This window comes from Archocentrus centrarchus, chromosome 11 (assembly GCF_007364275.1).
Source record: "Archocentrus centrarchus isolate MPI-CPG fArcCen1 chromosome 11, fArcCen1, whole genome shotgun sequence".
Lineage (NCBI taxonomy): Eukaryota > Metazoa > Chordata > Actinopteri > Cichliformes > Cichlidae > Archocentrus > Archocentrus centrarchus.
The window spans coordinates 32,715,993-32,739,324 of NC_044356.1; the positions used below are offsets into that span (position 1 = coordinate 32,715,993).

General features: G+C 43.8%; 1 protein-coding gene and 5 gene segments (V, D, J or C); 2 read left to right on the forward strand and 4 right to left on the reverse strand.

The window, feature by feature from the left end:
• Positions 1–3,584: 3,584 nt before the first annotated feature.
• On the reverse strand, positions 3,585–4,678 carry LOC115787606 (immunoglobulin kappa variable 6D-21-like). The segment is given in 2 exon segments: positions 3,585–4,382; positions 4,599–4,678. Coding segments are annotated over 2 exon segments (363 nt in total).
• A 2,617-nt stretch (positions 4,679–7,295) lies between these two features.
• On the reverse strand, positions 7,296–7,788 carry LOC115787605 (Ig kappa chain V region 3374-like). The segment is given in 2 exon segments: positions 7,296–7,627; positions 7,735–7,788. Coding segments are annotated over 2 exon segments (384 nt in total).
• A 3,844-nt stretch (positions 7,789–11,632) lies between these two features.
• Positions 11,633–13,959, forward strand: LOC115787749 (uncharacterized). Its single transcript, XM_030740497.1, has 3 exons — positions 11,633–11,937; positions 12,387–12,508; positions 13,486–13,959. Exons 1-3 carry the CDS (start codon positions 11,633–11,635, stop codon positions 13,809–13,811), a joined length of 753 nt encoding a protein of 250 aa, XP_030596357.1. The 3' UTR covers positions 13,812–13,959.
• A 2,469-nt stretch (positions 13,960–16,428) lies between these two features.
• Positions 16,429–16,923, reverse strand: LOC115787751 (Ig kappa chain V region 3547-like). The segment is given in 2 exon segments: positions 16,429–16,760; positions 16,868–16,923. Coding segments are annotated over 2 exon segments (384 nt in total).
• Positions 16,924–17,734: 811 nt separating this feature from the next.
• On the forward strand, positions 17,735–19,945 carry LOC115787752 (Ig kappa-b4 chain C region-like). The segment is given in 3 exon segments: positions 17,735–17,742; positions 18,365–18,486; positions 19,472–19,945. Coding segments are annotated over 3 exon segments (456 nt in total).
• Positions 19,946–20,333: 388 nt separating this feature from the next.
• Positions 20,334–23,060, reverse strand: LOC115787753 (Ig kappa chain V region 120-like). The segment is given in 2 exon segments: positions 20,334–20,665; positions 23,005–23,060. Coding segments are annotated over 2 exon segments (384 nt in total).
• Positions 23,061–23,332: the final 272 nt, after the last annotated feature.

The following is a 23,332-nucleotide window of genomic DNA, read 5'->3' on the forward strand; positions in this document are numbered from 1 at the left end:
CAGGGGCTGCTCGGGGAATAGCCGAGGTGCAGGGGACTGCGTGGAAGCAGGCCGGGAGACGACTGGCTGCGTGGAAGCAGGCCGGGAGACGACTGGCTGCGTGGAAGCAGGCCGGGAGACGACTGGCTGCGTGGAAGCAGGCCGGGAGACGACTGGCTGCGTGGAAGCAGGCCGGGAGACGACTGGCTGCGTGGAAGCAGGCCGGGAGCCAGAGAGAGCAGACTGCGTGGAAGCAGGCCGGGAGCCAGAGAGAGCAGACTGCGTGGAAGCAGGCCGAGAGCGAGGGAGATCTGGCTGCGTGGAAACAGACCGAGAGCTAGGGAGATCTGGCTGCGTGGAAACAGACCGAGAGCGAGAGAGAGCAGACTGCGTGGAAGCAGACCGAGAGCTAGGGAGATCTGGCTGCGTGGAAACAGACCGAGAGCTAGGGAGATCTGGCTGCGTGGAAACAGACCGAGAGCTAGGGAGATCTGGCTGCGTGGAAACAGACCGAGAGCTAGGGAGATCTGGCTGCGTGGAAACAGACCGAGAGCTAGGGAGATCTGGCTGCGTGGAAACAGACCGAGAGCTAGGGAGATCTGGCTGCGTGGAAACAGACCGAGAGCTAGGGAGATCTGGCTGCGTGGAAACAGACCGAGAGCTAGCTGACACTGGGGCCTGAGAGGGAGCTGACACTACTGGAGCTACAGAAGGAGCAGGAGCTGAGGGAACTGGGACCAAAACCGAAGGAACTAAGACAGGGGCTGAGGGAACTGACTGAGAGGGCACTGAAACAGCTGACACTGGGGACCGAGGAAGAGTTACTGGAGCTGACTGAAGGCGAGGGAGAGCGACTGAAGCTAGAGCTGACTGAGACCCTGCTGCTGCAGCTAACACAGAAAACCGATGCGAAGGCTTGGACCTGGCTGCCCCCACCCGCGGAACAGGTGCGGGTGCCGAGGTCAGCCCGTCCGTGGCCGCCCCCACCCGCGGAACAGGTGCGGGTGCCGAGGTCAGCCCGTCCGTGGCCGCCCCCACCCGCGGAACAGGTGCGGGTGCCGAGGTCAGCCCGTCCGTGGCCGCCCCCACCCGCGGAACAGGTGCGAGTGCCGAGGTCAGCCCGTCCGTGGCCGCCCCCACCCGCCGAACAGGTGCGAGTGCCGAGCTCAGCCCGTCCGTGGCCGCCCCCACCCGCCGAACAGGTGCGAGTGCCGAGGTCAGCCCGTCCGTGGCCGCCCCCACCCGCCGAACAGGTACAGGTGCAGGGGAAGCTGGAGCTAAGGGAGCTGGAGCAGGGTGAACAGAGGGAGCTGGAGCTAACTGAGGGGTCTGGGACTGCGACTGAGGAGGAGCTGGAGCTACAGCTGACATGGAACACTGCGACTGAGGAGGAGCTGGAGCTACAGCTGACATGGAACACTGCGACTGAGGAGGAGCTGGAGCTACAGCTGACTTGGAACACTGCGACTGAGGGGGAGCTGGAGCTACAGCTGACTTGGAACACTGCGACTGAGGGGGAGCTGGAGCTACAGCTGACTTGGAACACTGCGACTGGGCAGGCGCTACAGCTGACTGAGGCGAGAGTGGCTGGGGAGGAGCACGGCGACGCCGGGAGCGCTGCTTCCTTCGCGTTCTGTTGGAGTGGGAAGCACGATTCTCAGCATCCAGGATGTCCACCAGCAGAGGTGAATCAATAATCTCCACATCATCTGGCAGCCAAGAGAGGTCTGGGGAGGCGGTGGGCTGTGGGTGAAAGGATGAAAATGACGAGGTGGGAGAGGTGAGTTGAAGGGATGACGGCGGATCCGGAAAGCGAGGCAGCGCCTGTGGTGCTGAGCTGCAGTGGTGCGGAGGAGACGACGGAGGTGAGATGACCGGCTGCAGGAGAGGTGAATTAGTGATGGCTTGGAGGAAAAAGGTTGTGTCCTTGCCCTGGACAGGGCGACCAATATTATACAGTTTAGCTTGTAAGTTTTTCCGGAGCATGATTATGGAATGGGCAAGGGAGGCAGTGTCAGGATGGGTGAGGAGCCAAGTGGAGGAAGAAAAAAGTCTGCAGCAGAAAATTGCCTGAATAATCTGACGGGGTTCATCAGTGGCATGAATGATGTTCCTGGAGAGATCTATGAGCTCCAAAATCACTTCCTCTTGCTCGGAGGGGCTCCTGGTATCCGCGGGGTCCATAGTCTGGTCGCGTCGTTCTGTCATGGCCGGGGAGGAAACAGGCGAGGAATGGCTGACACGAAGGACTCCAGAAGTCAGCGTAACTTAAAAGGGATTTATTTAAGCAGGGGAAAAACAAATACAAAAATCTTAGAAGGGAGACGACGGGCAAACACAGGGAACACACGGGCACACAACATCAACGACGCGACAGAGAACAAATGAAAACTGAGGGCTTAAATACACAATGGGTAATCAGGGCAAGAGGAAACAGCAGGGAACAACAGGTGAGGCAAATGAAACTAATCACACGGGGGGAAGCAAAACTAGACACGAAGCACAGGGAAATCATACTGACAAAATAAAACAGGAAGTGATAAACCAAGGAACACGCAGACGAGTCACAACACGGGGAACAAGACAAACATACTGGGAGGAGAAGCACAGGAAATAAACTAAACACAAAACGCTGGGCAAACGGCCCAGGACGTGACACTATAATTGCTGGAAAAAAAAAAAACTGTTGAATCATGTAAGTGGAAATAGTGTGAATACTACAGATGTGAGATTTTACTCAAGATTTGTTCATCTGTTCCTCGTTGTGCCACCATTTGATTATTGGGACAAAGTATTTGACCGGATTTGTACTTCATCATTATGCGCAAGACGTTCCCTCATTCAGTTTAAGACAGTATACAGACTTCATTTATCAAAATGAAGACTATCAAAAATATATCCCAGTCTTTCTGATCTGTGAGACAGATGTAATACCTCCCCTTATGATTTACGTTTTTCTGCCCATTACTTGAATCATACTGGTCTCTCTACTTTGATGTGCTTTCTAATGTTTTGAATATTACAGTAAAGCCCTGCCCACTGGTGGCGATTTTTGGTGTTCCTGAGGACTCCACTAGAAACCAGAGTTGAATGCAGATGGATGTTATTGCCTTTACTTCATTACTGGCACGATGCAGAATTTTACTGTCCTGGAAAGCTCCTCACCCCCCCTGCGGCGGCAAAAAATCAAGTTTAGGCTCAGAAGGAATACTGACAAGTTTGTTTCAGATATGGCAACTTTTTATCAACTACTTTAACTCCTTGAAAACAATTACACCAGACTAAATATGAGGATCATGGATTTTTGTTTTGTTTTGTTTTTTGTTTTGTCACATTTTTTTGTCTGGGATTAGAATTGGTTATAAGTTGTTGTTTCAAACTGATGGCTTTAATTTGGATGACTTGTATTTTTTATTTATTTTTTTAAGATATTACTTATATTCTTTGAACCTGATATGTTAAATCCTATGTTAAAAACATAAATAAAGTTGTAAAAAAAAAACAGAAATACATTTGAGTACTACATGACAAAATGATGAATTGAAGTGTTCCTGAAAAATAAACTGTTCAATTTTAGTTCGTTTTTAGTGTTTTTAGTTCTGTTTTATGAATTTATTTTACTTTTTTTTTTCAGTTCATTTTTTTCATTAAATATGCTTGTAATGTATAATTGAGTTCATTGTTATGGCATGCAGGGTCAAAGTCAAATCAGTACTGGTGTTCATTTGAATTCAGTTACTAATTCAGTTTTTATTTCTCATTTTTAATGTTTTTGTTCAGGAAGTTTGAATTTCCAAGATAGTTTCCATCATTAAAAATATATTTTTATCTCTAAAACTAAGAATTAGTGGTTTGTTGATTAAATTTGAAGAACAAAATATTTAAAATTGTATCTTTAGTACTGAAATTCATCTGTTGCCATGGTTCAGCAGTGACACCTGTCTGTTACCATGGTTTCTGAACTCAAAGAGGGAAGTGAAACACTGAAGAGCAGCGTACTCAAAATAAATTTAAGGATAAAACCTGAATTAATGATTCCTCTCAGCGTTTCAGTTCCTCTCCAGCTGAAAGAGGTTTTTGTACGACGGTTTTTCACTGTGTGAACGGATAGCTGTAACCACTTTGTCCACAGTAATAAACTCCTGCATCTTCAGCCTGAACTCCACTGATGGTCAAAGTGAAGTCAGTTCCAGATCCACTCCCACTGAAACGATCAGAAACTCCAGACTGACGAGTTGTAGCATAATAAACAAGCAGTTTAGGAGCTTCTGCAGGTTTCTGAAGATACCAGTGGAGGTAGCTACCCATACTTGAACTGGCTTTACACCTGATAGAGACAGTCTGTCCTGGAACAACAGACTGAGCTTCAGGAGTCTGAGTCAGGATGATTTCTCCTGATGAACCTGGAAACATGAGAAAGAGGAGAAGAGTTATTGAGACCAATCCAGCTTGGAGAAAGATGATCAACATCCAAACAGAAGAGGATCATTTCTTTAACATTGAGAACAGATGGAAGAAGGTCAATGCTGCTGGTTTCAGTGTTTCTCCATCAGAGCAGAACATCATTGTGGTGAACCTGGCTGCATCCTGAAGCAAAGTTTTCACTGAGAGATTCTCACCCTGAACAAGGAGCCCCAGGGTGGCCAGCAGGAGAGTCAGTGACATCATCATTGTGCTGCTGCTGCTGCTGTGTGAGTGGCTGTGAAAGGCCTGGACAGCCTCTGATCAACACTGGCCTCTTAACAGCTGGGAGCAGAGAGGCAGGACACATATGCAAACACACAGAGTCAGTCAGCTGCAGCTGTCCTCAGTATAACATGCAGTGAACAGTGAGCACACAATTACATTATTCATGACATCTAGTGGAGAGATCAGTTTGAATTAAAACAAATGCTTTTTCTGATGAACTTAAAGAACAGCTGTTGGACAAATGTCTTCACTGACAGTTGGATTTATTTCCCAAGTAAATGTGAAATGATTCAAACATGAATTCAGATTTGAATTGAAATAAATACAGATGTTTTACCCACCAAATGTGTATAAAATACCTTTAAGAAGCAGAAGGCAGTTGGCTACCCCCTGGAGTGTTTGAGCTTTAGACCTTACTTTGGTTTTTCTTGTTTATGTGTTAATCTTTAATCTTGTAACCCCGTTGCTGTCTCCAGACCCTTGATGTCATACCTTTTTGTCTCCTATTTAACATCCACATGTAAATCATACCTTCAATCATTGCTCTCTTCTCACTTCCTCTCATACTGATACAAATACCAGGCTTTTTCAGTGGCTCTGAGTCACTGACCATCCCAGACCCACGCTCTGGACTTGGAGCCATTTCTTCAACAGTTAGAAGTGAATAAAACTGTTCCAAGTTTGACTTTTCAACACTTGATTTCACTGTAAGAAAATGTGAAGTCTAAACATTGAATTTAATGTAAACATAAAGCTGAGAGAGATTTGTTCACTGTGTCTTATCTGTGACAGCTCACAGAAGATTGTCGTACCTCTCATCCAAGAGGCTTCTTCAGCTCTAAAAGCAAAAGGTGGAGAGTCCCAGGTATTTAAACCCTTGGGAGGTGGTCGTTGACCTGCTATTAATCATGTTCATCATCACACGAGCCAAGCTGTGAACAAAGCTGTGGGTCATTACCATCAGGGGTTTTGGGTGAAACCACTGTGAGATGTTGTCCCATCCCATCATGTGACCTACTGATGTCACCTGAAGTAAGGTGTGAGTGGGGGTTGAGGTGCCTGAAAAAGGACCTCCAGACTGCATTGTAGATGGAGGACAGCTGGTGTTGTAATCCACCTCCTGTGTTCAGTGATGGTCATTCATAGTGGACATAGATGGCCTCTTTTACTCCTCTTTCAGACCATCTGTCTTCCTGGTCCAAACTGTGAACAGTGCCGTCCTCAAAGACTGTCCTTTATTCTTTAGGTGCAGATATACAGCTGGGAGTTTTGTCCTTGGGATCAATCAGGTTTTGTCTTAGCTGGGTGGCTCTGAAGTAAAGTGGGACGTCATGGTTGGAGAAAATTCTCCTGAATTTCTCTGACAAACCTGCTACATAAGGAATGACAGTGAGCACCTCCAAAGGGGAGAACCTCCACTAGGGTTTAAATACCTGGGACTCTCCACCTTTCAGTTTTAGGACTGAAGAAGACTCCTGGATAAGAAGTGAACGTCTTCAAAAGAACTTAAAGAAGTCCAGTCGCTGTTTTTAAGCTCTTAATGTTATCATGACCTGGATGACTGAGAACCTAAACAAACATTGACAGAAGATTCAAATCTCTTGTGCTGCTTAGAGACTGTGTGATATTGAACCTGAATACACACTGTGTGAATAGTGTAGTGAATGTGTGTGGACTTCTTACTTGTGTGGACATAAATCTGCAGTTAAATTGTTGAATCCTGCCTCCTGAAAGAAGCTGTCACCATGTAAATGAAATGAAAGGGTTAAAGTCAAAGGGCTTCATACAACACGTCTTCATTCACACACATTCATACAAGAACTTTTTTCTACATCTAAGTGCTTCTATCTGACATTCACACTGCAGTGAACACACTGAGAGCAACTCAGGGTTCGGTTTCCTGCCCAAGGATACTTTGGCATCCAGACTGGAGCAGCCAGGGATCAAACATCCAACCTTCCAGTTAGAAGATGGTCTGCTCTTCCTCTTGAGCCGCAGCCACCCCAAAATGTGTTTTCAGCTTCTGAGTAAATCATGTGTTATGACTGAAAACTCCTCCTCAGCCTGGATGGACCTCATGGTTCCTTCTGTTGTTGGTTCAGTGGTGAAAAATGATCTTCAAGTATTTCTGTGTGAGCAGAATGTGTTACTGACAGCACACAGCTGCAAATCATGGATGAAGGTTTTTGGCTTCAAGTACATGATATAGTTAAGATTTATATTATCAACTGTGAACCTGAGGTCAAAGGTCATGACCAAGCATTTTCTCATACAGTGTCCTGTGGGTCCTCTTTAATTTTTGGGAAAACAATTAAAAGTAATAAATTAACAGGACATGAATGGATCATGGTCTCTGAAAGAGGCAGACATTTGATTTTTGTTTTTTAAACTATTAACTTGATACATGTTCATTTAAACATTACTGATTCTTCATAAAGTGTGTGTGTGTGTGTGTGTGTGTGTGTGTGTGTGTGTGTGTGTGTGTGTGTGTGTGTGTGTGTGTGTGTGTGTGTGTGTGTGTGTGTGTCCTCAGTGAACTGTATCAGTCTCTGCAGTAGCTTCCAGCTGCAGCAGTCAGTTCACTTTCTGTTCAGTCTGACTGAGGGAGGTTTTTGTACGACTGTTTTTCACTGTGTGAACACCCACTGACTGTTGATATAGTGATAACTCTGACAGTAATAAACTGCTGCATCTTCAGCCTGGACTCCACTGATGGTCAGAGTGAAGTCAGAGTTTGATCCACTGCCTGTAAAATGAGCTGGAATCCCTGAATCTCTGCTGCTAGTGTAGTAAATGAGACGTTTGGGAGGTTTTCCATCTTTCTGTTGGTACCAGGCTAAACAGTGGTTGTTGCTCCAAACATAAACATTCTGACTGGTCCTACAGTTGATGGTCACAGATCCTCCCACAGCAGAGCTCACTGCTCCAGGCTGAGTCACTGTGTATTGTCCTGTGGACTCTGAGGATACAGAGACACAAACATAAAGCAGCTTGATGGTTTTGTCAGCTTCATTTCAGAGGGACAGATGTTGATAGAGGAGAGGAGTTTGATTCTCTGGACTTTACCTGTGAAGCAGCAGCAGAGGAGAGTCCAGATGAGGACGCAGATCAAAGTCATGTTTTTGATGAGGACGATTTCTGTGGCTTCTGTTGTGATGAAGGACAGCTGTCAGTCATCCAGTGTTCAACTCTCAGGACTATAAAGTCTCCCAGAGCACTGGAGCATGGTGCTGCTGATGCAAAGTGGCTCTCTATGGAAATGCTCTCACTGACTCACACAGGGGTCCATGTACAGTTATCACAGTGTGAATTAACAGGTGTCATTATAATCAGAAATAATTTGTCTAATTTGTCTCATGGTGTATAAACTGGTGTAGTGGATTAAAAACAGATTTAAATTCATAGCAAACTGCATTCCTTTCCAAAATTGATACCACTGATTGGCCCCCATGCTTGCCTAACCAATCCAAATCCAATAGAACTCCTCTGGGACATCACATTTTGGTACATTCGATGATACCAGGTTGCACCTAAGACTGTCCAGGAGCTCAGTGATGCCCTGGTCCAGATCTGGTTGGAGATTCCCCAGGACACCATCTGACATCTCAGCAGGAGCATGCCCCGATGTTGTCAGGCATGCATACGAGGACATGGGGCCATACAAAGTGCCATTTTGTATGGTACCATTCTGAGTTGTTGCAATGACATTTCACTGAAATGGACCGGCCTGCTGCATCAATTTTTTTTCCTTTTGATTTTTGAGAAGTCCTTGAATTCAGCCCTCTGTAGGCTGATCATTTTTTATCAGTAAATCAGTATAGATCTGTAGCTTGGTTTTATTTTTTTCCACTGACATCAGAAGTGTTTTCATAGTGTTCCTTTAATTATTTGATCAATGTATATGCACTGATCAGGCATAACATTATGACCACTGACAGGTAAAGTGAATAACATTGATCATCTCTTCATCATGCACCTGTTAGTGGGTGGGATATATTAGGGAGTAAAGTTAGAAGTGTTAGAAGCAGGAAAAATGGGCAAGTGTAAGGATTTGAGCATCTTTGACAAGGACCAGATTGTGATGGCTAGATGACTGGATCAGAGCATCTCCAAACCTGCAGCTCTTGTGGGGTGTTCCTGGTCTGCAGTGGTCAGTATCTATCAGAACAGATGAGCTACTGCAGCTCAGACTGCATAAAAAGTTAATCGTACATCTGACAGAAAGATGTCAGAACACAAAGTGCATCACAGTTTGTTGTGTATAGGGCTGCATGACCACAGACCAGCAGGGTACCCATGCTGACCCTGTCATCCACTGAAAGCACCAACAATGAGCCTGTGAGCATCAGAACTGGACCACAGAGCAATTTAAGAAGGGGGCCGGATCTGATGAATCATATTTTTGTTCATATCGCGTTGATGGCCAGGTACGTGTATGTTGCTTACCTGGGAAACACCTGGCATCAGGATGCATCAGGACGTTGCTCTTCTTCCTGTACATGGACACCATGACGGCTCATCTCCAACAACCCCACCTATGGACCTTATTGTATGCCGACAATGTGGACCTGGCTGACGTGGACTGAAGACAGCTGGAGGCTCAAATCCAGCGCTGGGATATGAAACTCAGCCAAAACGGAGTGTGTTTGACTACCAAGAAAACCGAGTACATGGAATGATGGAACAATAAATGTCAATGGAGCACCCCTGAAGAAGACAATGCAGTTCAAGTACCTCGGCTCCATCACGCACAGTGATGGTGACACTCTTCTGGACGCCCACACGTGAGTTAGTGCGGCCTGAGCTGAGTGGCACCAAGTGACGGGCGTACTTTGCGATAGCAAAATACCAGCATGCCTGAAAGGCAAGATCTACAAGACCATCATACACCCTGTCGCTCTGTATGGCTGTGAATGCTGGCCTGCACCTTAATAGGTGACATTGTGGTTCATCAGTGTCATTCATTTATCAGTATTCAATTGTACATAAAATTGTTTAAATTTCCACATACATTGTACATACTAGGGATGGCATGATACCACTTTTTTATGTCCGATACCGATACCGATATTTTACATTTGGATATCGGCCGATACCGATATAAATCCGATATTTAAAATTGATCCAGGTATTTAAAAACATTAAAAAAAAATTTTTTTTAAAAGAAGTCAACAGTCTCTCACACAACAAAATCAAAGTCTTTTAGTTGTCCCACATACAAGACTAAGGACCAGGGCGGGCAGAGCTTTTTAGGCAGTGGCACCAAAGCTCTGGAACTGTTTACCACTCCAGCTCCATTTAGCTGACTCTGTGGCATCATTTAAAAAATAGTTGAAAACTTTTCTGTTTAACCACGCTTTCTGGTTTCTGACTTTATTTTTATTCTTTTTCTTTTAATATGGTAATGTTATTATGTTTTTAACATAGTGTTTTCTGGGGGGCGGGGGTGATATTGTGTTTGAATTATTGTACAGCGCTTTTCTGTCTGTGAAAAACGCTATATAAATAAACTTTACTTACAACAATAACTATCACCTGAATCCTGTTGCTTCTGTGTGAGAAGGTGATGCTTATGGCATGTTGCAAATTTCATTAGGGCTGCAACTATCGATTATTTTAGCAATTGTGTATTCTATTTATATTGATTACCCAAGTAACTGGATAAGAAATACTTTTTTCATATTAACAGTTCATCTGCATATTTTAACTTCTGTACTCGGTTTTTCCCTGTGTGAAACAAACAGGGTGGATGGAGCAGCTACAAAGTTCTCTTTTCTTCACTTACTGATCAGGTGGTTGATGAAGGACCTCCAGCTGTTTCCCAGTAAAGGTTTAATGGAGGTTACAGGGACGAAAAGGCTTCTTTTGGACACTAGAAAAACATTTCCTTCTGCTCCATCAGAGCTCACCGGCTCCGCCTCTTTCCGCTCGTGCAGACAGACTGCACGTAAATCAGCTGACTGCTGCTGTTGCATCATCAGTGTTCACGTGAAAAACTAGGGGCTGCGTGAGCGCAATCTTGTAATGCTTTATATTTACAAGCATTCTCCTAAATACGTTTCTACTGCAGGTCTATATTTAGTCACAAATCGCAGATTAAAGTATCAAAAATATTTTGACGGGGAAGGGGTTCTTCCGGTACCGGACGGTCACCAGTGCTAATAGCTGCGCTCGCTAGCAGTATGTCCGGGAGCTGAAGTAGAGAAAAAAAATAACAGCTGATTCTCAGCACAGCGAGCACAACACACAAACAAGGCAGAGAGCGGTGGAGGCGGAAAAACATGTCAGCGATGATCGCTCAGTGTCAAAGGGAATCCGTCGCAGCGACGGAGGATCTGAGGGGGTTGTTTTCTAACTCCTGATCCCCCACTCCATTCCAGCAGGTGGTGGTAATGCAGCTCTAAGCTGGTTTGGTCAACCGCAAACCCACAAGAAGAAGAAGACGACTGAGCCCTGTAATGCAGCTAATGTGAGCGAAACGTTATTCAATGTATCGGATTACGTTTTTTTATTTCTTTCCGATATCCGATCCAGTAATTTAGGCCAGTATCGGACCGATACCGATACTGAATATCGGATCGGCGCATCCCTAGTACATACACTATATACATTGTACATACACTTATACATTGTACAAAAAAGGACTGTGCATATATATATATAATGACACCTATTTAAAAAAATTTTTTTGCACTCACAAGTTTCATATGTGTATAAATTTAGATGTGTTTATAGTTAAATTATCTCTTTAGTCTTTATATTTTTATGCCTTTAGTGTATGTTATTGTGTTTTTGGTTTACTTGTCTAAATGAAACGGTTGCAGCTGTAACAACAGAAATTTCCCTCTGGGATCAATAAAGTATTCTGATTCTGATTCTGATTCTGAAACACGAGCAGGCGCTGCACGTTATGAAGATATGGATGCTCTGATGGAGCCTTGGTTTGACCCTGCATGACCACGTCATGAACACGGACGTCCGAAGACGCATGGGGGTGGCCCCGATTGCAGACAAGATCCGAGAGGCCCGCTTCAGATGGTACGGACATGTTGTCCGCGGTAATGAGCACTTGGTGGCCAGGACTGCTCGGTATCTAAGCCCATGGGGGAAGAGGCCCCCGAGGAAGGCCAAAGAAGCGGCGGCTCGACTGGATGAAAGAAGATATGATGCACGTGGGCGTGGCGCCAGAGGAAAAAGAAGAGATGGCCAGGTACATCAGTGTTGCTTACCTGGGGAACGTCTGGCATCAGGATGCACTGTGGGAAGAAGGTAAGCTGGCAGAGGCAGTGTGATGATCTACATGGATGCTACTTTGACACGTACCACCTACCTAAGCATTGTTGCAGACCATGTTCACCCTTTGATGGAAACTGTATTCCCTCATGGCTGTGGCCTCTTTCAGCAGGATAATGTTTCCTGCCACAAAGCAAAAAATGGTTTGAGGAACAGAACAACAAGTTTGAGGTGTTGACTCGGCCTCCAAATTCCCCAGATCTCGATCCAATCATCCATCTGTGGGATGTGCTGGAAATCTCCCAACTTCCAGGACTTAAAGGATCTGTTGCTAAGATCTTGGTGTAGATACCACAGCACACCCTCAGGGTCAGGGCTGCTTTGGCAGCAAAGAAGGACCAACACAATATTTGGCATATGGTCATAATGTTATGCCCGATCGGTGTGTATATAAGCTTAGTAACTTAGTAAGTTATTCTGGTGAGTTTGTTTGTCTCAGAGTCAGAGAGCCGTGTCTCTGTGCAGTCAGAGGTTTTTGTACAGCGGCTCAATGAGTTTGTATCACTGTGGTGGACGTTTGGTGGAGGAACCAGACTGGATGTTGGAAGTAAGTCACATTTAAAACTGTTTATTTAAGTATTTTTTCTCTTAATTATATTTTACTTGTCTGCTCGTAATAGCAGAAAATAGACATACTTTTTGTAAATTTGAGAATATGTACTGTATTCCCAATGAAACAGTCTGGTTTAGAAACGGATATTAGAAATAGATTTAATTATTTTGAAACATTAGAATAATCCAGAGATTTATTTATTATTTATAATTTTAATAGCTGAATCTTGAGGGTTTGTAGGTTTAGTTCAGTCAGAGTCAGAGAGCCGTGTCTCTGTGCAGTCTGCAGAGGAAGCAGACATCAAGTTAGAAGTAAATTTATTCTGTTTTCCTATCAAATTGTTTCATTTTATTAATTTATACATTTCTTTTCTGACTTTTGAATGACAGAAACGTAATTTCACAACCAAATTGTTGCTGATATTTTCATCATGCTCTTTTGTCATGGAGGGTAATTCAGATCAGCTCTGCCAAAAATATTTATGTCTGAATTTTGGTCAAATTAAAATTTAATCTTGATAAAAATAATCTTTAGTTGTAGAAAATACAAAGATAAGATAATATTTTTAGTCTCTCATGTACTTTTTTGAAATTTTGTTTAAATTTATGTGAACTTAGATACACCTGAACAACATTTCATGTTGCTGAATATATTTTCTATACTTGTTTCCACTGAACAGTGATGTGAGGTCATGTATGAGTTTGATGAGTTTAAACTTGTTTTGTACATTTTGCTAGTTTGAACATATTTCAGGTCAAACTGTGATGATTCTCTCTGTGCTGATGTGCATGAGAGCTTTCTTAAAGGAAGTGAAACAATGTGTGAGTGAGTGACTGATGGAGCAGAAAAACATCTGGCAGAAACTTCTTCAAGGAGAACATCAACTCTCTCACAGTAACGGTCTCCAAGTGTCTGTGGTTTGATTGACAGCTGTGTGCTCCCTGTGCTCTAAGCTGATTGGTGTCTCCTAGGTGATACTCGTCCCATCCTGACAGTGCTGCCCCCCTCCAGTGAGGAGCTGCAGCAGGGCAATGCCACAATCACATGTCTGGCCAACAAGGGCTTCCCCTCAGACTGGAGGCTGTCCTGGAAGGTGGACGGCAGCGGCAGCATCAGCTGGGAGGAGAGCAGGAGCCCTTTGGTGCTGCACAAGGACGGCCTCTACAGCTGGAGCAGCACCCTGAGGCTCCCTGCAGATCGGTGGGGGAAGGTGGGCTCTGTGACCTGTGAGGCCACCCAGGGCTGCCAGACTCTGGTCTCAGAGCCACTCAGGAGAGACCAGTGTTCCCAGTCCTGACCTGCCTCAGTCTGATGTTGTTTTTACTGCTCAGTCTGCACTCTGTAACTGTCTATCTTCTATTATAACAAATAAAGACTAAAACAGTTTCTTTCTCACAACAACAACATTTGTGTTTTCAGATAATAAAGATGTTTTGCAAAGTAAATTTGAATCAGGCATTTGATTTTATTCAGAATTTACAAATCTGCACACACCTGATGAATATATTTACAAGAGTTTAGTCCAACATGAAGTCTTTATGTTACACTGGTTGAACAACATAACACAGGCTGAAGGGAGCATTAAGAAGATGAGCACTCAGAGAAAAGATGAAAAAATGAAAGGACAGTTGTACAAGTTTGTCCATCCCTTCTCTTCCACTTATCCTGTTCAGGAACGCTGCGGCAAGAGGCAGAGTGCGCCCCTTACAGGTCACCAGCCTGTCACAGAGAGACAGAAAACCATTCAAACTCACACCTATGTGCAATTTAGAATCACCAGTTAACCAGTAAGTGCATGTCTTTGGACTGTAGCGGGAAAGTGGACAACCCCCAAGCAAACATATGGAGCAAATGGACTGGTTCTTATATAGCGCTTTTCTACTCTGAGCATTCAAAGTACTTATACAACACATCTGCATTCACACCCATTCACACAAGCACTTCCATGTGTAGCTGAGCTAAATGCTTTCTGTCTAACATTCACACACATTCACACTCCGACGCTTGCGAATCAAACCACTAACCTTCCAATAAGTAGGTGACCTGATCTACCTCCTGAGCCGGGGCCGAGGTGGATCCAAGCACAGATCTCCTAGCTGTGAGGCAACAGTGCTAACCACCACACCACACCATCTACCTGCAAGTTATTTTTGTACATTCAAATTTCCATGAAGGTGTGTGTGTGTGTGTGTGTGTGTGCGTGTGTGTGTGTGTGTGGTAGCTTGGTGTTGTTTTGGCTCAGCTGTAGGAGCAGAGAAGAGGCAGACTGGTTCATGAACAGAAAGTGTATTTGGACCTGGTTGTCACAGAAACAGCAACACCAGACTGCACAGCAGGTCCAAAGAAGAACGATTCCTGAGGGGTTCCTCTGAGTTGTGTACTGGATACACTCAGCTTTGTGTTTCTGTATGCAGTGTTTGCACCCACAGGTGAGCCCACAGACAGGAGAGCCTCCAATACAAGGTTTGTTAAAATGATTATGAAATGAGTAACGAGTAACTGAATGATGATCATGAACAAACACCTTCAGTTTACTAACAGGTTTCTAGAATCATGAGTATGTAAACAGGAAAATCTGAGATTCAAAGATCTTTTTGTTTTTGGTCCTCACCGATCAGGAAGATTTCCAGCAGTGGCTGTGATCCACTGCTAAGGTCAAAGGTCATGACCAAGAATGATCTTGGTATCTATGACAGGTCCACTCTTTTCCACCAATCCATCCAATTCACAGCTTTTATTTTGTTTACTTTTTACAACTTAAACAAAAATCATGAGACTGTTGTGTAAAATTTCAGCTTGTGTGTGTGTGTGTGTGTGTGTGTGTGTGTGTGTGTGTGTGTGTGTGTGCGTATGTTTATAATACCTTGTGGGGACAATTTTCCTGACATATACTACGTTGTGGGGACCAATTGCTCCTTGTGGGGACTGGAACCTTGTCCCCACAAGGGGCCATTAGCTAGTGCTAATGGCCCGCGCTCGCTAGCAAACCAGTTCTGGTAGCTACAGCTGAAGTAAAGACAAAAATAGCAGCTGAAATTCTCAGCGAGCACAACACACACAGACACACAGAGAGCAGTGGAGGCGTGGAAATGCATGTCAGCGACAGTTGCCACCCGTCCGGTAAAGTACGGAACACGGCATGTTACGGAGCCGTATTCCACGGAATCCCGTAACATACGGGGTTCTGTATTTTACGAGACAGGTGGCAACTCTAGTGATGATCCACTCTGTGTTAAATGAAATCCATCGCAGCGACGGAGAGCTTTTTAGAATGTGTGCTTGTGTATACGTGAGTGATTCACACTCCAGTCCAGTAGGTGGCGGTAATGCAGTTCTATGTTGGTTTGCCAGCCCCCAATAAACCCACAAAAAAACGTCAGCACTAATGCTGCTAATGCTAGTGAGGAGCACCGCTTACACCGAGACAGCTGAGCGCTGCAGAGTTTAAACGAAGCATCAACACAGATAAAATTTGTGTCGATAAATTTTTAGAATCGATTTAATCGAGTTAATCGATGAATCGTTGCAGCCCTAGTCATGATCAAGTATTTTCTCATACAGTATCTTGTGGGTCCTCTTTATTTTTTTGGAAAACAATTAAAATTACTAAATTAACAGAACATGAATGGATCATGGTCTCTGAAAGAGGCAGACATTTGATTTTTGCTTGTTTTTAAACTATTAACTTGATGTATGTTCATTTAAGCATCATTAATTCTTCATTCTTCTTGTGTGTGTGTGTGTGTGTGTGTGTGTGTGTGTGTGTGTGTGTGTGTGTGTGTGTGTGTGTGTCTGTGTGTGTGTGTGTGTGTGTCCTCAGTGAACTGTATCAGTCTCTGCAGTAGCTTCCAGCTGCAGCAGTCAGTTCACTTTCTGTTCAGTGTGACTGAGGGAGGTTTTTGTACGACTGTTTTTCACTGTGTGAAGACCCACTGACTGTTGATACTGTGTTCACTCTGACAGTAATAAACTGCTGCATCTCCAGCCTGGACTCCACTGATGGTCAGAGTGAAGTCAGAGTTTGATCCACTGCCTGTAAAACGAGCTGGAATCCCTGATGCTCGAGTGCTAGCAAGGTAAATGAGCAGTTTGGGAACTCCTCCATCTTTCTGTTGGTACCAGGCTAAAAGGTGGTAGCTGCCATCTAAAAAAACATCCTGACTGGTCCTACAGTTGATGGTCACAGATCCTCCCACAGCAGAGCTCACTGCTCCAGGCTGAGTCACTGTGATCTGTCCTCTGGACTCTGAGGATACAGAGACACAAACATAAAGCAGCTTGATGGTTTTGTCAGCTTCATTTCAGAGGGACAGATGTTGATAGAGGAGAGGAGTTTGATTCTCTGGACTTTACCTGTGAAGCAGCAGCAGAGGAGAGTCCAGATGAGGACGCAGATCAAAGTCATGTTTTTGATGAGGACGATTTCTGTGGCTTCTGTTGTGATGAAGGACAGCTGTCAGTCATCCAGTGTTCAACTCTCAGGACTATAAAGTCTCCCAGAGCACTGGAGCATGGTGCTGCTGATGCAAAGTGGCTCTCTATGGAAATGCTCTCACTGACTCACACAGGGGTCCATGTACAGTTATCACAGTGTGAATTAACAGGTGTCATTATAATCAGAAATAATTTGTCTAATTTTTCTCGTGGTGTATAAACTGGTGTAGTGGATTAAAAACAGATTTAAATTCATACCAAACTGCATTCCTTTCCAACATTGATACCACTGATTGGCCCCCACGCTTGCCTGAACTAAATCCAATAGAAATCCTCTGGGACATCATGTTTTGGTCCATCCGACACTGCCACCAAGTTGCACCTCAGACTGTCCAATGTGTGTGTAAGGATCTGAGCAACTTAGACAAGGACCAGATTGTGATGACTAGATGACTGGATCAGAGCATCTCCAAACCTGTAGCTCTTGTGGGGTGTTCCTGGTCTGCAGTGGTCAGTATCTATCAGAAGTGGGCTAAGAAACAGTGCTGAACCAGCAACAGGGTCATGGGCGGCCAAGGCTCACTGATCCAAGAGCAAAGGCTGGTGTGTGTGGTCCAATCCAACAGATGAGCTACTGCAGCTCAGACTGTCAAAAAAGTTCATCCTACATCTGACAGAAAGATGTCAGAATACAAAGTGCATCACAGTTTGTTGTGTATAGGGCTGCATGACCACAGACCAGCGGGGTACCCATGCTGACCCCATCATCCACTGAAAGCACCAACAATGAGCATGTGAGCATCAGAACAGGACCACAGAGCAATGGAAGAAGGTGGTCGAATCTGATGAATCACATTTTTGTTCATATCACGTGGCCAGGTACGTGTGTGTTGCTTACCTGGGGAACACCTGGCATCAGGATGCACTGTGGGAAGAAGGTAAGCCGGCAGAGGCAGTGTGAGGCAATGTTCTGCTGGGAAACCTTGAGTCCTGCCATCCACATGGATGTTACTTTGACACGTACCACCTACCTAAGCATTGTTGCAGACCATGTTCACCCTTTGATGGAAACTGTATTCCCTCATGGCTGTGGCCTCTTTCAGCAGGATAATGTTTCCTGCCACAAAGCAAAAAATGGTTTGAGGAACAGAACAACAAGTTTGAGGTGTTGACTCGGCCTCCAAATTCCCCAGATCTCGATCCAATCATCCATCTGTGGGATGTGCTGAACATCTAACAACTTCCAGGACTTAAAGGATCTGTTGCTAAGATCTTGGTGTAGATACCACAGCACACCTTCAGGGTCAGGGCTGCGTTGGCAGCAAAGGGGGACCAACACAATATTTGGCACATGGTCATAATATCATGTCTGATGATGTATATAACCTTAGTAACTTAGTAAGTTATTCTGGTGAGTTTGTTTGTCTCAGAGTCAGAGAGCCGTGTCTCTGTGCAGTCAGAGGTTTTTGTACGGCGGCTCAATGAGTTTGTATCACTGTGGTGGACGTTTGGTGGAGGAACCAGACTGGATGTTGGAAGTAAGTCACATTTAAAACTGTTTTATTTAAGTATTTTTTTTATCTTAATTATATTTTACTGCTCTGCTGGTAATAGAAAAAACAGAAGTATATTTTTTGTAAATTTAAGAATATGTACTGCATTCCCAATGAAACAATCTGGATTAGAAATGGATATTAGAAATAGATTTTAATTATTTTGAAACATTAGAATAATCCAGAGATTTATTTATTTATTTTAATTTTAATGGTTGAATCTTGAGGGTTTGTAGGTTTAGTTCAGTCAGTCAGAGTCAGAGAGCCGTGTCTCTGTGCAGTCTGCAGAGGAAGCAGATATCAAGTTAGAAGTAAGTTTATTCTGTTTTCCTATCAAATTGTTTCATTTTATTAATTTATACATTTCTTTTCTGACTTTTGAATGACAGAAACGTAATTTCACAACCAAATTGTTGCTGATATTTTCATCATGCTCTTTTGTCATGGAGGGTAATTCAGATCAGCTCTGTCAACAAATTTATGTCTGAATTTTGGTCAAATTAAAATTTAATCTTGATAAAAATAATCTTTATTTGTAGAAAATACAAAGATAAGATAATATTTTTAGTCTCTCATGTACTTTTTTGAAATTTTGTTTAAATTTATGTGAACTTAGATACACATGAACAAGATTTCATGTTGCTGAATATATTTTCTATACTTGTTTCCACTGAACAGTGATGTGAGGTCATGTATGAGTTTGATGAGTTTAAACTTGTTTTGTACATTTTGCTAGTTTGAACATATTTCAGGTCAAACTGTGATGATTCTCTCTGTGCTGATGTGCATGAGAGCTTTCTTAAAGGAAGTGAAACAATGTGTGAGTGAGTGACTGATGGAGCAGAAAAACATCTGGCAGAAACTTCTTCAAGGAGAACATCAACTCTCTCACAGTAACGGTCTCCAAGTGTCTGTGGTTTGATTGACAGCTGTGTGCTCCCTGTGCTCTAAGCTGATTGGTGTCTCCTAGGTGATACTCGTCCCATCCTGACAGTGCTGCCCCCCTCCAGTGAGGAGCTGCAGCAGGGCAATGCCACAATCACATGTCTGGCCAACAAGGGCTTCCCCTCAGACTGGAGGCTGTCCTGGAAGGTGGACGGCAGCGGCAGCATCAGCTGGGAGGAGAGCAGGAGCCCTGTGGTGCTGCACAAGGACGGCCTCTACAGCTGGAGCAGCACCCTGAGGCTCCCTGCAGATCGGTGGGGGAAGGTGGGCTCTGTGACCTGTGAGGCCACCCAGGGCTGCCAGACTCTGGTCTCAGAGCCACTCAGGAGAGACCAGTGTTCCCAGTCCTGACCTGCCTCAGTGTGATGTTGTTTTTACTGCTCAGTCTGCACTCTGTAACTGTCTATCTTCTATTATAACAAATAAAGACTAAAACAGTTTCTTTCTCACAACAACAACATTTGTGTTTTCAGATAATAAAGATGTTTTGCAAAGTAAATTTGAATCAGGCATTTGATTTTATTCAGAATTTACAAATCTGCACACACCTGATGAATATATTTACAAGAGTTTAGTCCAACATGAAGTCTTTATGTTACACTGGTTGAACAACATAACACAGGCTGAAAGGAGCATTAAGAAGATGAGCATTCAGAGAAAAGATGAAAAAATGAAAGGATGATTGTACAAGTTATTTATGTTTATTTAAATTTCCATGAATGTGTGTGTGTGTGTGTGTGTGTGTGTGTGTGTGTGTGTGTGTGTGTGTGTGTGTGTGTGTGTGTGTCCTCAGTGAACTGTATCAGTCTCTGCAGTATCTTCCAGCTGCAGCAGTCAGTTCACTTTCTGTTCAGTCTGACTGAGGGAGGTTTTTGTACGACTGTTTTTCACTGTGTGCACACATACTGACTGTTGATATAGTGCTGACTCTGACAGTAATAAACTGCTGCATCTTCAGCCTGGACTCCACTGATGGTCAGAGTGAAGTCAGAGTTTGATCCACTGCCTGTAAAACGAGCTGGAATCCCTGAATCTCTGCTGCTAGCACGATAAATGAGACATTTCGGAGGTTTTCCATCTTTCTGTTGGTACCAGGCTATATGGTGGTAGCTGCTGTAAACATGAACATTCTGACTGGTCCTACACTTGATGGTCACAGATCCTCCCACAGCAGAGCTCACTGCTCCAGGCTGAGTCACTGTGATCTGTCCTCTGGACTCTGAGGATACAGAGACACAAACATAAAGCAGCTTGATGGTTTTGTCAGCTTCATTTCAGAGGGACAGATGTTGATAGAGGAGAGGAGTTTGATTCTCTGGACTTTACCTGTGAAGCAGCAGCAGAGGAGAGTCCAGATGAGAATATTTCTCCCATATTGGCTTCTCTTCATTGACTCCCTGTTAAATCCAGAATTGAATTTAAAATCCTTCTTCTCTTGAATAATCAGGCCCCATCTTATCTCAAAGACCTTATAGTGCCACCATAGTATCACCCTAATAGAGCACTTCGCTCTCAGACTGCTGGCTTACTTGTGGTTCCTAGGATACTTAAGAGTAGAATGGGAGGCAGAGCCTTCAGCTTTCAGGCCCCTCTTCTGTGGAACCAGCTCCCACTTTGGATTCAGGAGACAGACGCCCTCTCTATTTTTAAGATTAGGCTTAAAACTTTCCTTTTTGATCAAGCTCAGAGTTAGGACTGGATCAGGTGACCCTGAACCCTCCCTTAGTTATGCTGCTATAGGCCTAGGCTGCTGGAGGGTTCCCATGACGCACTGAGTGTTTCTTTTCATTCACCTCTTTTTACTTGTTTATACACCACCCCACATTTTATTCATTAGTTATTATTAGTTATTCTAGCTGTAAATACAGGCATTATTTTGAGTTTGTCGGCTAAAGATGACAATATCAAGGTTAGTTGTGCACTCTTAGAGAGCGAGTCCCACCAGGTGGTGCGAAGCAGAGCTGTGGCTAATGCAGGAGGCCCCCCCACCACCCAAAAAACAAAAGCTGGACTTGGGTGCCAAACCAGTAAGTGGGGGAGAGCTGAAGAAGTTGTAAGTAGAAGAAGTATGTAGCACAGGAAATGCTGCCCTTAAACACGGTTGACTCGGCCTCGTTTCCTGGTTGAGAAACGAAAAGTGATCGTCTGTCATAAAGTGATTCAGATGTTTCTGTGTGCTTTTATGTGTAATGTCTTTGCTTATATTGGTAAATAGAATGCAGTCAACATGATTTATGAAGGGCTTATATATAAAAAGAAGAAATAACTTGTTGTTCAACAATCTTTAGGAGTCTGTGTTATTGTACCTACATTATAATCAATCCAGTGCTTCTTGGCCTCTTCACATATCTTTATAGAACTGTGATGTTATATTTATTGTGATTTCTGCAGCCTTCTGAGCCACATCTCTGTTTAAAAGACATTTTTAATGTCAATGACAGTTTTTACGTTGATAAAAAAAACTTTGCCACAAACTGATAGCAGCTTCTACCTTGCGATAGAAATGCTGTTTCTCACTCAAAATGACCTGATATCATTCATGAGAGAAATGTTTGACACGTTTCACTGATTATAGGTCAACAAGTCATTTACAGCCATTCAAATACAGGCAATCATTTTTTGGCAAAATACTGGCAGCTGTTGAATGTAACTAATGAAGTAACTTGTAATCTAAGTTAGGTAATTCTAAAATTAAGTAATCGGTAAAGTAACAAAGTAACTTTTTAAAGAAGTAATCAGTAATCAGATTACTCTTTCAAGGTAACTATGACATCACTGATCTTATCTGCAGTCTGAACTTCACTGATGGTCAGAGTGATCATGATTTATGAAAGAGACAGGAATTTGTATGTTTTTCAAATTTTTCAACATAATTAACTTATATTGATAATTGTAGCACCTCTGTGTGTGTGTGTGTGTGTGTGTGTGTGTGTGTCTGTGTGTGTGTGTGTGTGTGTGTGTGTGTGTGTGTGTGTGTGTGTGTGTGTGTGTGTGTGTGTCTGTGTGTGTGTGTGTGTGTCCTCAGTGAACTGTATCAGTCTCTGCAGTAGCTTCCAGCTGCAGCAGTCAGTTCACTTTCTGTTCAGTCTGACTGAGGGAGGTTTTTGTACGACTGTTTTTCACTGTGTGAACACATACTGACTGTTAGGATAGTGAAAACTCTGACAGTAATAAACTGCTGCATCTTCAGCCTGGACTCCACTGATGGTCAGAGTGAAGTCAGAGTTTGATCCACTGCCTGTAAAACGATCTGGAATCCCTGAATCTTTCCTGCTAGCATGGTAAATGAGACGTTTGGGAGGTTTTCCATCTTTCTGTTGGTACCAGGCTAAACAGTGGTAGTTACTCCAAACATGAACATTGTGACTGGTCCTACAGTTGATGGTCACAGATCCTCCCACAGCAGAGCTCACTGCTCCAGGCTGAGTCACTGTGTATTGTCCTCTGGACTCTGAGGATACAGAGACACAAACATAAAGCAGCTTGATGGTTTTGTCAGCTTCATTTCAGAGGGACAGATGTTGATAGAGGAGAGGAGTTTGATTCTCTGGACTTTACCTGTGAAGCAGCAGCAGAGGAGAGTCCAGATGAGGACGCAGATCAAAGTCATGTTTTTGATGAGGACGATTTCTGTGGCTTCTGTTGTGATGAAGGACAGCTGTCAGTCATCCAGTGTTCAACTCTCAGGACTATAAAGTCTCCCAGAGCACTGGAGCATGGTGCTGCTGATGCAAAGTGGCTCTCTATGGAAATGCTCTCACTGACTCACACAGGGATCAATATGATGATGCTGTTTATCAACAGTTTATCACTGTATTGAATCAAAGTATCAAAGCCTATTTCACAAAAAATTTGATATATTCTAAAATATGCACCTTATTTCAAA